Source organism: Pholcus phalangioides, unplaced genomic scaffold (assembly GCF_987345545.1).
Source record: "Pholcus phalangioides strain wild (caught in Gottingen) unplaced genomic scaffold, Ppha-v1.0 ptg000009l_1, whole genome shotgun sequence".
Classification (NCBI taxonomy): domain Eukaryota; kingdom Metazoa; phylum Arthropoda; class Arachnida; order Araneae; family Pholcidae; genus Pholcus; species Pholcus phalangioides.
The window spans coordinates 11434937-11448818 of record NW_028301602.1 but is presented as its reverse complement, the minus strand read 5'-3'; the positions used below and the strand labels follow the sequence as shown (position 1 = coordinate 11448818).

The window sequence follows — 13882 nt, the reverse complement described above, 5'->3', positions numbered from 1 at the left end:
CGACCTCTATGGACAAAAATTCGAACTATTTTTTTCTGCACCGGAAAAAAAGTCCATCCTTTTTTCGTGAGACCTAACCTTTTTACCAAACCGCATTCAAATATACCAACAACTTCAATTTTCATGAATTTTTGAACTACAGTATTTACGAATTTATGGGGGACACCCTCTATAGAAACGCACGAATCTATGCTATTCCCAGTGAGTTGATTAATATGCGATTTGAATTCCCAGAAACAATTTTCCAAGCATTAAGTATTTTTCACTATAGGTATTACGAATCGAGTCGACCAGTGCTATGCGTTGGAGATCCAGATCTACTCAGAGATATTCTGGTCAAAGATTTCCACATCTTCACTGACAGAAGGGTAATAATACGTCAATCTTTATATATTATATAAAATTGATTTTCTGTGTCTGTTCTCTATACAAATCTACAATTTTAGATCTATCATCAATAACGTTTGTATATACTGTATACATTATATGTTACGGTAAATTTTTTTAGTAATTTCACTAATTTGATTGACTAATTAGTTAATTAATTATGATCTTAATTAGGATCAAGATCGTTGTGATTAATAAATAAAAAGCTTTCAAATTTATGAAAATGAGAAAATTCGCAATTTTTTAGTAATTTTCATGAAAGTTACTAAATGTCAGCTTTTACCAACTCGACTTGGTAAAACCTAGGTTTTACCACTCTTCGGGCTTTTACCGTAACATATATACACCAAATGGCAATCGACTTGAACCATAGGCTACTTTAAAAGTTCATCAGAGCTGGGCAAATGCCCGAAATGGACAAAACACTGTCGGGCAGCAATGGTTTTCCTGGGCCTCAACAATCACTTTCGGAATGTTTACTTTGGCTACCGTGGTTCCTTAGCAATGCGTTTCTGACATGCATATGCCTTTACAATGATTTGCCACTTCTTTAATGCTGCCAGTAGCCAGTATTATGTGCCACGAAGCTGGGCTGGAAAAAATCTCGGCAACGGGATAAGTCCGGTGGCAGAGCCCCTGGCGTTCATTCATTCAGCCAGTATTATGTGCCGCTGTGATGGTCTAGTGGTCATAGTGACGGACTCGCATCGCGAGGATCCGGGTTCGAACGCCACAGTGGTGGTCGGCTGAAATTGGTTTTCTGCGGTTTCCAGCTTCAAGGCGCGAATGCGAACCGATCCTCCCCGTTAAAAAGTCGTGCCACAGAGAGCACCAGGCCTACAACGTTACAAATATTCAATCACTACACTTCACTCACAATTTGAAGTATAGATGGCAGCACTGAAATATCAAACGCAACACTAGCTACACACTCAGACTGTTAGGTGCACTCACTTTGTTCCAGACTCTGCCCCGAAGCTGGGCTGGAAGAGATCTCGGCAACGGGATAAGTCCGGCGGACCGAATGTGGCCCACGGGCTATAAGTTGGAGACCCTTCGATTTAAAATGTCGCTTATTGCGGATGATTAAAAAAAATATTCCAATCAAAAGCTTAACAGATGGCTGAATTCTTATCACTGATGTGCATTTTAAAATTTAAGACCCGGGAATACGAAATAGTGACGTTATTACCATCAGTTTAGCTGTCATAAAAATTGATCTGGATAATAACAACCGATTGCAATTTATCTTTTCTAGGATTTCGGAGGAGGAGATCCTGTTCTGGATAAGATGCTGACGATAATGAAGGGAAAAGATTGGAAGCGAGTCAGGACCCTGATATCACCTGCTTTTTCTGCTGCTAAAATCAAAAAGGTTCATTTCCATCGAATATATGAGTGGCTTATTTAAATCCCCTATTATTTATTATAATGCACAGGAGTCGCTGTGGTGGTCGAGTGGTCATAGTGTTGGACTCACATCGCGGGTACCCGGGTTCGAAGTTGTTTTTCTGTGGTTCTCAACTTCGACGCGTGCATACGAGCCGATCTCCCCACGTTAAAATGTCTCGCCACAGCAGGCCTACACACAATGGCACAATTATCCAATCATTACACTTCACTCATGGTTTGAGAAACTAATGGCAGAGGGCAGCACAACTAACATTACACAGAAAGAAACTCCACGTTAGGTTCACAACGCATACACGAATGGCTTCTAGCATAGCTTAGGTCTTCTCCGATCACCTGCTTATATCTTTCTTCATTGAGACAGCGCGGCCATGATCTGGAGGAGGAGTTGCTGTGGTGGGTGCGAATGTGAGGCGATCTAAAATTTGAAAAGTCTCTCCACAGACAGCAGGCAGACTTTCAACATAATGCTTTCATAACATGAAAATTCAAGCATTTACTATACGAGCATTTTTGCATACCGCAAAATATGGAAGACATATAGCAACACATAGACAATAGCAAGAACACGTAAAAAGCAGAACTGACAATACAAATACGTTAGGGACATCCATATACGTACACTGCCACAAGACGTTCCAACATGCACCGATTCGTTAGAAATCCTGCAGAAGAATGTGTAAGAGGTGCATGTTGTGTTAAATGGTGTAGTAGTAGCAATAGCAGTGGTGTATATGGGCTTATATAGAACTTCTTGCCCATTTTTATTCATACACAATGCTTTAGAACAATGCCTTCAAACCCTATCTGCTCCTTTCAATTGTCGATTCTGAGTACGCCCCTGGTACATACATTTACCGGCCGTACTTCACTTATCTGTGTGTTTTCTCCACCGGTTTCTGCGCTTAGAATGACATAGGGTCCCGGCTGACAACCACTGATTCAGATTACTTCAAGTAAGAACCGTATTTTGAATTCACATTTAAAAAACAAAAAAAAAACATTTTGTATTGATTGTCACCTCTCTGAGCTATTTGCCTGCTACGATCTTTGTGTTCGCATTATATCAAGTACAGAGTGTTAATAAATTCGTAAATAGCTAAATTCATAAAAATTGAAGGAATTGGTTATTTGAATGTGGTTTGTGAAAAGTTGTTCTCGGGAGGGATTTTTTTTTTGGTACAGAAAAAGTTCAAAATTTTGACGATAGAGGGTGCTGCGCAGAAGTCCGACAGGAGTGATTGGATCTGATTCTTTCTCCATTCTCCTCTGTATCTGAAAAGTTCGTAAACCTTCAACAGGGAGGTTCGTGGCTGAGGTAAAATAACATAACTTCAATGTCAATATCACAAGGAACAATACCTTATGCAAGCGCAGGAGAATTCAGAAATAAGCAGCACCCTACATTTTTTATAGGATTCTAATTTGCATCTCCCAGTGATTTGCTTTCATGTAGTGCTCAATTGTTGTTGTTGTTCTATCATGCTTATGCTCATGTTTGTTGCTCCATCAACCAAACGTTGAACTAATTGTCTTTTCTGTACCAAAAAAAAATTCCTTTCGTGAGAGTAATTTCCGCATTAAAATATAAAGATTCCTTCAATTTTTATGAATTTCTATGTTATTTACGAATTTATGAAACACATTTTCGCTTTCGAATTCCACTATTTTTGTTTGTGCTTTTAGGTATCATCCATCTTGGCAGAATCGGCGAGAACTACTTGCAAAAATTTTGAGAGACTAGCAGATTCAGGGATGCCAATTGATTGCAAAAAGTATAACCATCATGATTTTAAACTTTTCAATATTTCACACAGCGTTTTACTCTTTTTATTACACAACAACCGAAATAACCACTCTTACTATCATTTTAAAGGTTGTTCGGCGGCTATACCATGGACGTCATAGCCAGGACATCTTTCGGGACAGAACTTGATTCTCACAACGATCCAGAGAACGAGTTCGTCCGGGCGGCGAGAGCGACTTTCACGAAGGACATATCACTTAGGTTCATAATATTTTGTAAGCAATTTTGAGATAATTCGATAAAAATATTTTAATTATAAGAATATGCATAATTTTGTACTAATGCAGCATAATCCCGTTTAACGTTTCAACTCCTAATCCTACAGTTATTTGTCCGTGGCTGTTGAAGCTGTTCCGTACGAGTGTATTCACTTCGACAGCGTCGAGGGTTTTTGAAAAAGTGGCACGTGACATCATCGAGAAAAGACGCCGAAATGGACAGGTATGGCTGAAATCTACTTCATATTATCCAATTTCATAAAAGTTATCCCGCATGGATTGAAATTGGTATCACAACAATTAAAATACAATGTTACGGTGCTGGGGGAAAAAGTGTAAGGACAACCGAAAAACCACTATATCTTGAAAACTTGTGCTTATAGGTTTATGAAAATGTTATGATGACTACTACAACTGGAACTAAACATTTTCTACTAAAAATGATTTTGATGAGTACTGCACATTTTCAGAAAAAAATTGTTGAAATTATAGTAAAGGTCAAAACTTGGAAAAACAGCAAGAGGAGACGCGTGGTTTATTCTGACGTCGAAGAAAGAAATTTGAATTTTTCTCATGTTGGCAAAACAGCAGAGAAAGTTTTGACCAGTCATGCGCCGTGAAATCACTTTTTTTCCCTCTGAAAGTGTGAAAATGGCAAAAGGCAACATATTTATTGGATATTGAGGGGGGAGGGGGACACTTGCTCTCGGAGAAACTGCGATGCCTAGTCATCAGGAATTTCGAGAGAACAATTAAATGATTGAAGACCGTTGGTTATAGTTCCATTAATGGGCCCGAGAATTATGAACCGAAAGCTTTCTCTTACCATTCGTCGAAAAAGACGATTACTCACGGTTTATACGGGGGGAAAACCCTCTGTATAATTCAGAAGAAATACGATTTGCCTTGCACCCACCGAACTTCGCATAATGTGGTAAAAAAAAAAATTCAAATGTCTGGTAGGCAAAACCGAAGTACAACGACCCATTACAAAACAGCACGCACCAAAAAAGAATTAATCTTTTGGTGCCAAGTGGAATGGTGTTTTCTCTCATCAAAATGAATTCAGAGGCGTATCAAGACATTTTAGCAGAAAATCTACTAGCTGAGGCATCTGTTATAACTTCTGCACAGTATTTGTTTCAACATGACAATGCTTCTGCACGTGAGTCGAGTAGCTGCAAAAAAAAGTGGCCATCTCCATTTTTTTTCACAAATGCGTTTTTTCAAAGATTTTGAGTTCATTTGATCTGTTCTACTAGTTGGAAACATGAAAAAGTTTCAAAACCAGCCAGATCCAAGCTTAAAAAGTGTCTGAAAATCGAGGTGTGCTGCAGGACTGTCCACGACAGAAAATGAGCTTTTCCCAAAAATTTTCTTTTTTGGGGATGTCCACTTTTGCAGCTACACGACACACATGTTTCAAAGTCCAGAAGGACTTGACTTGAAGTGAATTCAGTGGAACTCGTTGACTCGCTAACCAAAAGTCCTGATCTGAATCCTTAAGAGAGCTTTTGAGGGGCATTTTGGCATGAGAAGTGTATAGAAATGGTACGCAGTATGAAAACAAATCATGACCTTATGACAGCAATTATAAACAGGCTTGAAATAAGACTCCACAGTAAGTTATATATGATTCGTTTAGATCTCTAGATCGATGACATCCAGGATGATAAAGATTATAGGGGAAAGAGCGTGATTTTCTTGGCTATTAAAATAATTTTCCAGTGTCTTTTATACTTTTTCCATGTTCTCACCTTTACTATAAATTCAGTAATTTTTTTCTGCAACCGTGCAGCGCTCATCAAAATTTTTTTCACTGGCAAATGCATTTTACTTGCATTTATCACTCTAAAATTTTCAAATGTTTACATGTACAGGTTTTACATGTATATGTAAACAGAGATACAATGATTTTTCGGTTGTCCTTAAGCTTTTTTTCCACCTCAAATTACATGTATATGTAAAATGTATGCAATGAAATGATTGTTATTGTTTGGTTGTGGTATAGAGGCACAACGACTTCCTCCAATTGCTAATGGACGCCACAGAAGAATTTAGTGCATCTTCAAAAGAGACAAAAATATACAATTACCTTAATTCGGACAATAACAATGATGCCAACGAGATAGATAGAAACGATAAGAAATCGGTAAAAAACGATAAAGGTATGTTCATTATGCTCTATGTGTTTACTAAAATTTTTTCTTACTCGTACTGTTATTTGGAGGTGGGTGGGTTTGAACCCATTCTCACCTGAACTCTTCCCATCTCTAACCCCGTATCTTACCAACCCACCACTACAGCACTCTGTAAATCCCCCTTCGCTCCGGATGGTTACTGTAAACCCCTGTAATAACTTCTTACAAAGCTGTGGTGGTCGAGTGGTTATAGTGCCGGACTCGTGATGCGAGGATCCGGGTTCGAACCCCACAGTGGTGGTCGGCTGAAGTTGGTTTTCTGTGGTTCCCAACTTCAAGGCGCAAATGCGAGCCGATCTCCCCGTTAAAAAGTCTCGCCACAGAGAGCAACAGTCCTACAACGAAAAATCATTCAATCATAACACTTCACTCATAGTTAGAAAAACTGGGGGCAGATGACAGCACTACACATAACAAGCATTACACCGAAACAAACTTTACGTCAGGTTGCACTACACGTACACGCACATTCCCGCATATACCGATTCGTTGGGGGGTTCCGCAGGGGGGGGGTGCATGTGTGGTGTAGCAGTAGTAGGTAGGGACTCCAAAAAATGGCTCGGGGATCCATGATGTTCTTAGGTCAGCCACCTCGTTGGGCAATTTGCCTGTTGTGGCGTTGTATTTGTATTTGTATTTGTTACTCTCGACATACGAACGACTGATTTACGAGCCCAAATATTTGGGGCGTTACTAACAAATAATGAACTGACCTTGGTGAAATAAGGCACAAACATTTTTAATCAGACCTTTCTTGCTACCGGGGCTTTTGGCAAAAAAATCTGAATGATCTTTGGATTTGATACTTTGGGATCGGCGAACCCGGGACGCTTATTAACGAACTTTACATTCATACGATTAAGGAGGAAATTTAGATTCTCGTGGTTGGTCATAAATGAGCTATATAAAGTAGGTAGCAATAAGTCACCATTGGCAGTGTTCTTGCTTGATTATGCATGATAACTGGATTTATCATTACCGTAACATATCCATAACAAATGCGGTTCTTGACATGATTTTCATTAAATTTTTTTTTCAGTTGAGGGACTGTCACCAGATGAAGCTGTTGCCCAATGTATCATCTTCATGCTCGCTGGTTATGACACGACGTCTTCTACATTATCGTTAGTGTCTTACAACCTCGCTCTCGATCCAGATTACCAAGATAATGTCATACACGAAATCGACGAAATCACGAAGAGAAATGGGGTAAATTTCTATCGAATTAAATATTCGAAAATATTAAACTGTTTTATAGAATTTTATGAAATGCTGACGTGAAGTATAGACTCAGTCCCCCCCCCCCCCCCCTGCAGAACGATTTGACGTACGAATCGGTCCAAGACATGAAACTATTAGACTATGCGGTGTTGGAAACTCTCAGGATGTATCCTCCTGTTGTTTTGTAAGTGTAATTTTAATACAGGGTGGTAAGAAAGTTCCTTTGCTGATGTGAAGGGTCGTGAAGGAGGCTGTGATGAATAGATAGACCAGTGGTTCTCAACCTTTTTCATGCCATACCCCGCCAAAGGCATCTTTGAAATCCTTATGTCCTCTCGTACTTTCGTCGTCGGGGGGGAGCCCCCGACTTCATAGGGAAACTTCATAGCTCCATGCTGCATAACGAAGTTTTTTTTTTTTTAAATGTGAGAACCATTCTTTTTTGCTTTGCCTCCTTAAATTTTAAAGTGCTGAGGTCACCCCCCCCCCTCCTCCACTTCTGTCTACTTTTACTTGGTCAAAAGCTGCGATTCTTAATCAGAAGTCCTGGGGAAAACTTCGGTAGGTCCGTGAACTTGGATGAGAAAACAATCAACTCATTGTGTCTAATTGAGGCCTTATCGGGCTGTTAGGTCATAATGTGCCATTTCTTTCAAACGTTTTGCCCGCAGCTGTGGTGACCATCTTCAGAGGTGAGTCTGGTACTACCGACAACTATCTATAGCAAGTAAAGCCAGACAGAGCGGGGCATATGGTTGGTCTGGAGGAGAAGTTGATAAGAAGTGCAAGGTATTACCGAGTGCCAACCAATTGTCCTTCTTATCAATTTCTCCGGCTTCACTTGCTATAGATTGTTGTCGTCGCCACCCAGTAGTACCAGACTGACCTCTGAAGATGCCCACCACTGCTGCGGGCGAAGCATCGGAAAAAAATAGCAGACCATTGCCTAACAGCCCGGCAAGTCCTTATTCTCAATTAACTCATTGTATATTGCAATTTACACTATATTATTTTGTAAAGGGGTGATTTAAGTATTACGTCAGCATCGGCGGAGGGGAGGTTTCTGATTTGCTGACGTTTGATGACAAGGGGGGGCGAGGAGGGGTTTTGAAGGTTGCTTACGTCATCAACTACCTTTTTTTGAAGATATGAAATATTCTAAGCTGCTGAAAAAATTTTGCTGATGGGGGGGGGGGGGGGTCAAAAATGGCTAAAAATTTGCTGACGTAATACTTGAATGGCCTCAAAGGAATTCGTGGTCTTCATTTTATGGGCATAGGGGCCTTGATCTCACTGGAGCAAATTTTCTGTGGGAACACAAATCGTTAAAAACCCTTAGTCACACCTCCTTCACTGAAAGACAAAACTAAAAGAAAGAAGTCACACATAAAGAAATTGCTTAAAAATTAAAAATTTGATCTGACATAAAAAAAATAAAGGAGTTTGGAAAATTACATTTCTTCATAGAAAGCATAGAAAGACTTAAATTGCTCCCCTTGAAAATCCAGCTGCCCCCACGTTGGGAATCACCGGGATAGATGCAAAATTTGAGAGAAATCGGTTTCTTCAGCATGTGTGCGCTCGAGATATCTGGCATTCTGCTACTGATTATGGTCACAGAATTTCGAAAAAACGAAAGTATGAAATATTTACTCTTGACCACGCACGACCCTTCAATAAAGCAAAGAAATTTTCTGACCAACCCATTTATTTTCAATTTACGTTTTGGTGTGAATTTATTCATTTGGTGATGTTTAAAAATGGCCAAGAATTATATAATTCTTAAAATTTTTAATTTTTTTTTCTTTTCAGCATAGATAGGATGGCGATGGAAAATTATAAACTCGGCAAGACGGGTATCACCATCAAAAAAGGCATGCTAGTCTCCATACCAATATTCGCTATACATCGTGATCCAGAGAATTATGAGAATCCAGAGAAATTCGATCCCGGCAGGTGAGAGAAATGCAATTTCGTCTAATTTTCCCAATGTATACCGATTTAAAAACCAGTTTTGATTTTTATGAGCGTGTTTCTGTTTATTTTGAATTTGACAGGTTCAGTCCTGGGCGGAAAGAGTCGATGAATCCATACACGAATCTTTCATTCGGAGTTGGGCCTCGTTACTGTATAGGAAGAAGGCTCGCAATCATAGAAATCAAATTTTGTTTGGCGATTTTATTGAGCAAGTTTCGATTGAGGACATGTTCGGAAACTAAGGTGAATATCTATTCATCATACGGTGGTATCTATTGCAGTTTTCTTCAACCTTTTTACAACTACTACTAAACCAGACGCGCAACTCGTCCACATTCCTCTGCGGAACTTCTAACGAATTGGTACACTTCGGAAGATGCGTGTCCGTGTTGTGAACCCGACGTGAAGTTTTGCTTCCGTACAATGATTGTTATGTGTAGTGCCGCCATCTGCCATCAGTTTTTCCAACTATGGGTGAAGTACAGATGGATGACGATTCTTTTTGCTCGGCTAAGATACATGAAGTCAATAGGCTTTCTGGATATTATGCCGAGGTGAACAAGAAAAAGTGCCATTTCTCTTCACCTGGAATCGGAAGAGGTCCTGGGTTCGATTCCCAGTGGACAGGGCCGCAACTAGGGTCAGCAGGCTGGTCTCGTGCCCCGGGCGCTGGACCAGAGGGGGCGCAAATTTCATTCTCAAACCTTACCTTCAACATTACAAAGGGGCGTCAAAATGCGCACTTGCCCCGGGTGATCAAGTATCTAGTTTAGGCCCTGCCGGTGGAGAGAAATGACACTTTTTTTTTCTGTTCACCTCGGCATAGTATCCAGAAAGCCTATTGATTTCATACGAGTGAAGTGTTATGGTTTCTTTTTACAACTGCACACCGGTAAAAATACAGTAGCTGGAAGCGTTTCGTCGAACGGTGGAAATGGGAAAAATAATTTACGGACCGACAAGAAAAAAAAATACATAAATAGAAGAAATAATAATATGTAGTCCAGCTGAAAATACATAGAGATGAAATAACTTACGGACCGAAAAAGAAAAGTTTGCCAAAACGGCCAAAAAAATTGAAAGAAAAATTTCAGCGCGATATAAAGCGCTGCAATTTACTTCCATTCGATTCCCCTTTTAGGTTTCTATTACTGACATGGCAGTGAACAATAATTTTTTTTCGCATGATTGAAATTTCAAAATTGTTCCTGCCTCGCTCATGTAGCTGCAAATTCAAGAATTTGGCGAAATGCTTCACGCGGAGCGGCAGGAAATTCTTGCCGACCAGTGGTTGAAGAACATTGATGTAGGTCGTTTCTCGTGGTAGATCTATATCAATTAGGAATAGATAACTTCCTATAATTCATTTTTAATAACAATGTATTTCATTGTTTCTTTAGATACCTCTTGAATTTTTCAACGGTCCAGGACTTTTGCAACCGAAGGGCATCGTTCTCAAACTGGAGCGAAGAACCGATACTATGAGTGGAATATTGCAAGAAAACCTGTGATCGCTGGTCTACGTTTCAGAGTTGTACATATTTTTAATCGTTCAAACAGTCAAGGGAGAAAATCTTATTTCATTTTGCACACGTGTTCCGCCATTTTGTATTTACGAATACCGTATCATGTTTTTATAACGATCGCTCGTATTTGTGTTTCATTTCATATGATTTTCGTCTCTAATAAGTGGCCATATCGTATACGAATTCTATGGTCCCCAACGAGTTTAACCAATAATTTATTTAAGGCGGTATTCACCGACATGGTTTGAACCTGTAGTTACAATTTTTGGATAAGAGATCAACATAGATTGATTAAAACCCTGAATTTAACCAATCCGTGTCGATCTCTTATCAAAAAATTGTGACTATAGCTTAAACCATGTAGGTGAATACCGTCCTTATTCGTTTAAATATACCAAGCTACAGGAAGCAATCCATTTACAGCAATGTAAGGCATAGAAATGTGAATACAATAAGATAAAACCGGATAAAATGAAATACACAGATATAAAATACAAAAAATGAAAACAAATACAAGTCAATAAAAAATATGTATAATCAAAGCCAATATAAAATTACCGTATTAATTAAAAATAAAAACAAATAAAAGCAAACGACCATTAAAATAAAATGAAATATAAATAAACAAAAAACACAATATAATTCAGCAATCACGCATACAAATCATTTGTAGAAGAAAAAAAAAATCGCTCATCAATCGGAGAGAAGCTCTTTGAATTTACCAATAGGTGTTGCAAATTTATATCAAATTCGTCAGGTAAGCTATTATGTGAAATACAAAATCTGTTTATCGCACAAGAAAGACCAATGTAGGTCTATATGAAATAATTTATTTCACCTGGTGTCGTACCGTGTGACCAAGAATCCTATTTTAGATAACAGAAAAGAACAATCGATATTACCATTAATCAACCACCAGAAAAATTTCAAAAGAATGAAATTTCTTGGTGCATAGACAGTTCCGCACACGAGGAATTTGGGGACAAATCCGCACAGTCTACTCCCGCACTTGCGAAAACAAAGGCTCTTCTTGTCTTTCTTTTTCTGTTTTTCTCCCTGTCTCTTCCTTCTTTTCTTCTCTACCATAAATGGACCGAAGTTATAACGGGGCCACTGAAATTATCTTTCATGCATTCCATAATGGGAAAAACAAATTCAGGGATCGGTATACTTACCCTGGGTTTGGAAGAGGAATATAAATACAGTGACTTCTCCTCATGAGTTGAGCGGAGGTGGAATGAATTAGAGGGCATAAAAGAAAGATGCGAAAGGTACGCCCAACTGGAAAAACGTATCTCAAGCATTCTGCTTAGTTATGAAAGCGCGGAAAGTATTAAAAAAAAATTCGGAATCTTTAGCTTATATTGAAAAATAAGAGTGAACTTTTGTAACAGAATTTGTTTAGTATGTGTTTAAACATGTATAACCGGGAAATGCAAAAAATATTCAATGAGAAATGGTTACAATAGTTCATAATTAGATTTTACTAACCGTGTTTCTCTTTTTTCAATCGAAATATTCTTTGTGCTTTTACTTCGAAATTATTTTCGAATTCACTAACGAAATATTTTGCTGGCAAATTTCCGGTTATCATTTAACCATTATTTCTTATTTGGAGCTCTGATTTTTTCCCCCTGCATCATTTTATAGGTTTTTTTAAGACGGGAAAGTAAAAATTTCGCACTTCACACTATTTTCAATTATAATATTTATGTTGAGGATTTAAATTTCTGTTATATCAATAAGTAATTAACCTTCAAACGATTTATTCCAGAGGAAATGGGTGGAGTGGCAAAACTGTTCATTTTTGAAGAAAAACAGTTTAAATATTTTGTAAACAATGATAACTGTGTATCAGCATAAATATTCAGATTTCAGGTCTGTAAATTATTGCTCTATTTTATGAGTTAATTCTGATGCACTAAAATGTGCATTCAACATGGATGACCACTTATTTTAATTTAATTTTTACGGCAAAATACGTGTCGTGGACGTATCGCGAACTAATAAACTGGCTAAATGAAGAGAACACAAGAGATAATTTTTTTTATATTTATCAAATATACCGACTTCAATTAGGAATTATGGATAGTCACCGGTGAAAATTATAAACACTTTAAAATTCACCGAATTTACCGAGGTGGTCAATGATTATGCATAATCACAACTTCCCCGTAACGTTTACGGGTAAAAAAATATTTTGGAGTGAAATATTCGGAAAGAAAAATTGACATTCTAGTGATAAATAGTTGAACTTCAACAATGCAATGTGGATACAGCCCTTATACAACTCCTATCCACTTCAGGAATAAAAGAAGGGGTAGAAAGAAAAAATTTAAGAAGGGGCTTGATTGTGCGGAAATGCGTCCGAATTCTCCCCTCCATGCGGAAATGCCACATGCGGATCTGTTGCCAAACCCTTCCGACAAACGTTTTTAATTATCAGTCTCCAAAAGAGAAGAAATAATACGATTAAACAATCGACGTTTGGGTTTACCCAAAATTCAAAATGAACACGGCTATACGCGTTTCAGAACTATATGAAGTTCCTTCATCAGTAGCAGAAAAAAGAAAATATTGAAAAAACTCCTTATAGCGGGAGTTACTCGCTGTTGTATACAAAAGTCCAATTCAAAATTACTCTTGTCTACAACAGCGAGTAACTCCCGCTATAAGGAGTTTTTCAATATTTTCTTTTTTCTGCTACTGATGAAGGAACTTCATATAATTCTGAAACGCGTATAGCCGTGTTTGTTTTGAATTTTGGGTAAACCCAAACGTCGGTTATTTAATCGTATTATCAAACCCAAAAGGTAATCCATTTCTAGAGAAGAAATGTTTTGTGACAGATCAGCACGTTGCATTTCCGCACGTAGGGGGAATTCGGAGACATATTCCGCGCAATTAAGCCCTTTAAGTTTCCTTTATACAAATACAAATACAACGCCACAACAGGCAAAATGCCCAACGAGGTGGCTGTTTTGCACCCCTATTTTCTTTTATGCCCTTCCTGAAGTGGATAAGAGTTGTATATGGAATGTATCCACATTATATGTATATTGTTATAGTTAACTTATTTTTTATCACTAGAATGTCGAATGTTTTTGGAATATTTAACTCCAAACGCGGGAAAAT

At 38.3% G+C, this 13882-nt stretch overlaps 1 protein-coding gene across 1 annotated transcript in view; it reads left to right on the top strand.

The window, feature by feature from the left end:
- Positions 1-13882, top strand: part of LOC149081756 (uncharacterized) — a 38918-nt gene that overhangs the window by 2259 nt on the left and 22777 nt on the right. Inside the window, exons 4-15 of the mRNA XM_089235833.1 lie at positions 272-368; positions 1646-1762; positions 3484-3572; positions 3674-3819; positions 3930-4045; positions 5834-5990; positions 7063-7232; positions 7340-7428; positions 9057-9200; positions 9302-9464; positions 10447-10527; positions 10622-10728. Of these exons, the coding sequence (XP_089091959.1) occupies positions 272-368; positions 1646-1762; positions 3484-3572; positions 3674-3819; positions 3930-4045; positions 5834-5990; positions 7063-7232; positions 7340-7428; positions 9057-9200; positions 9302-9464; positions 10447-10527; positions 10622-10728 (1476 nt within the window). The remainder of the gene's footprint in view (positions 1-271; positions 369-1645; positions 1763-3483; positions 3573-3673; positions 3820-3929; positions 4046-5833; positions 5991-7062; positions 7233-7339; positions 7429-9056; positions 9201-9301; positions 9465-10446; positions 10528-10621; positions 10729-13882) is intronic.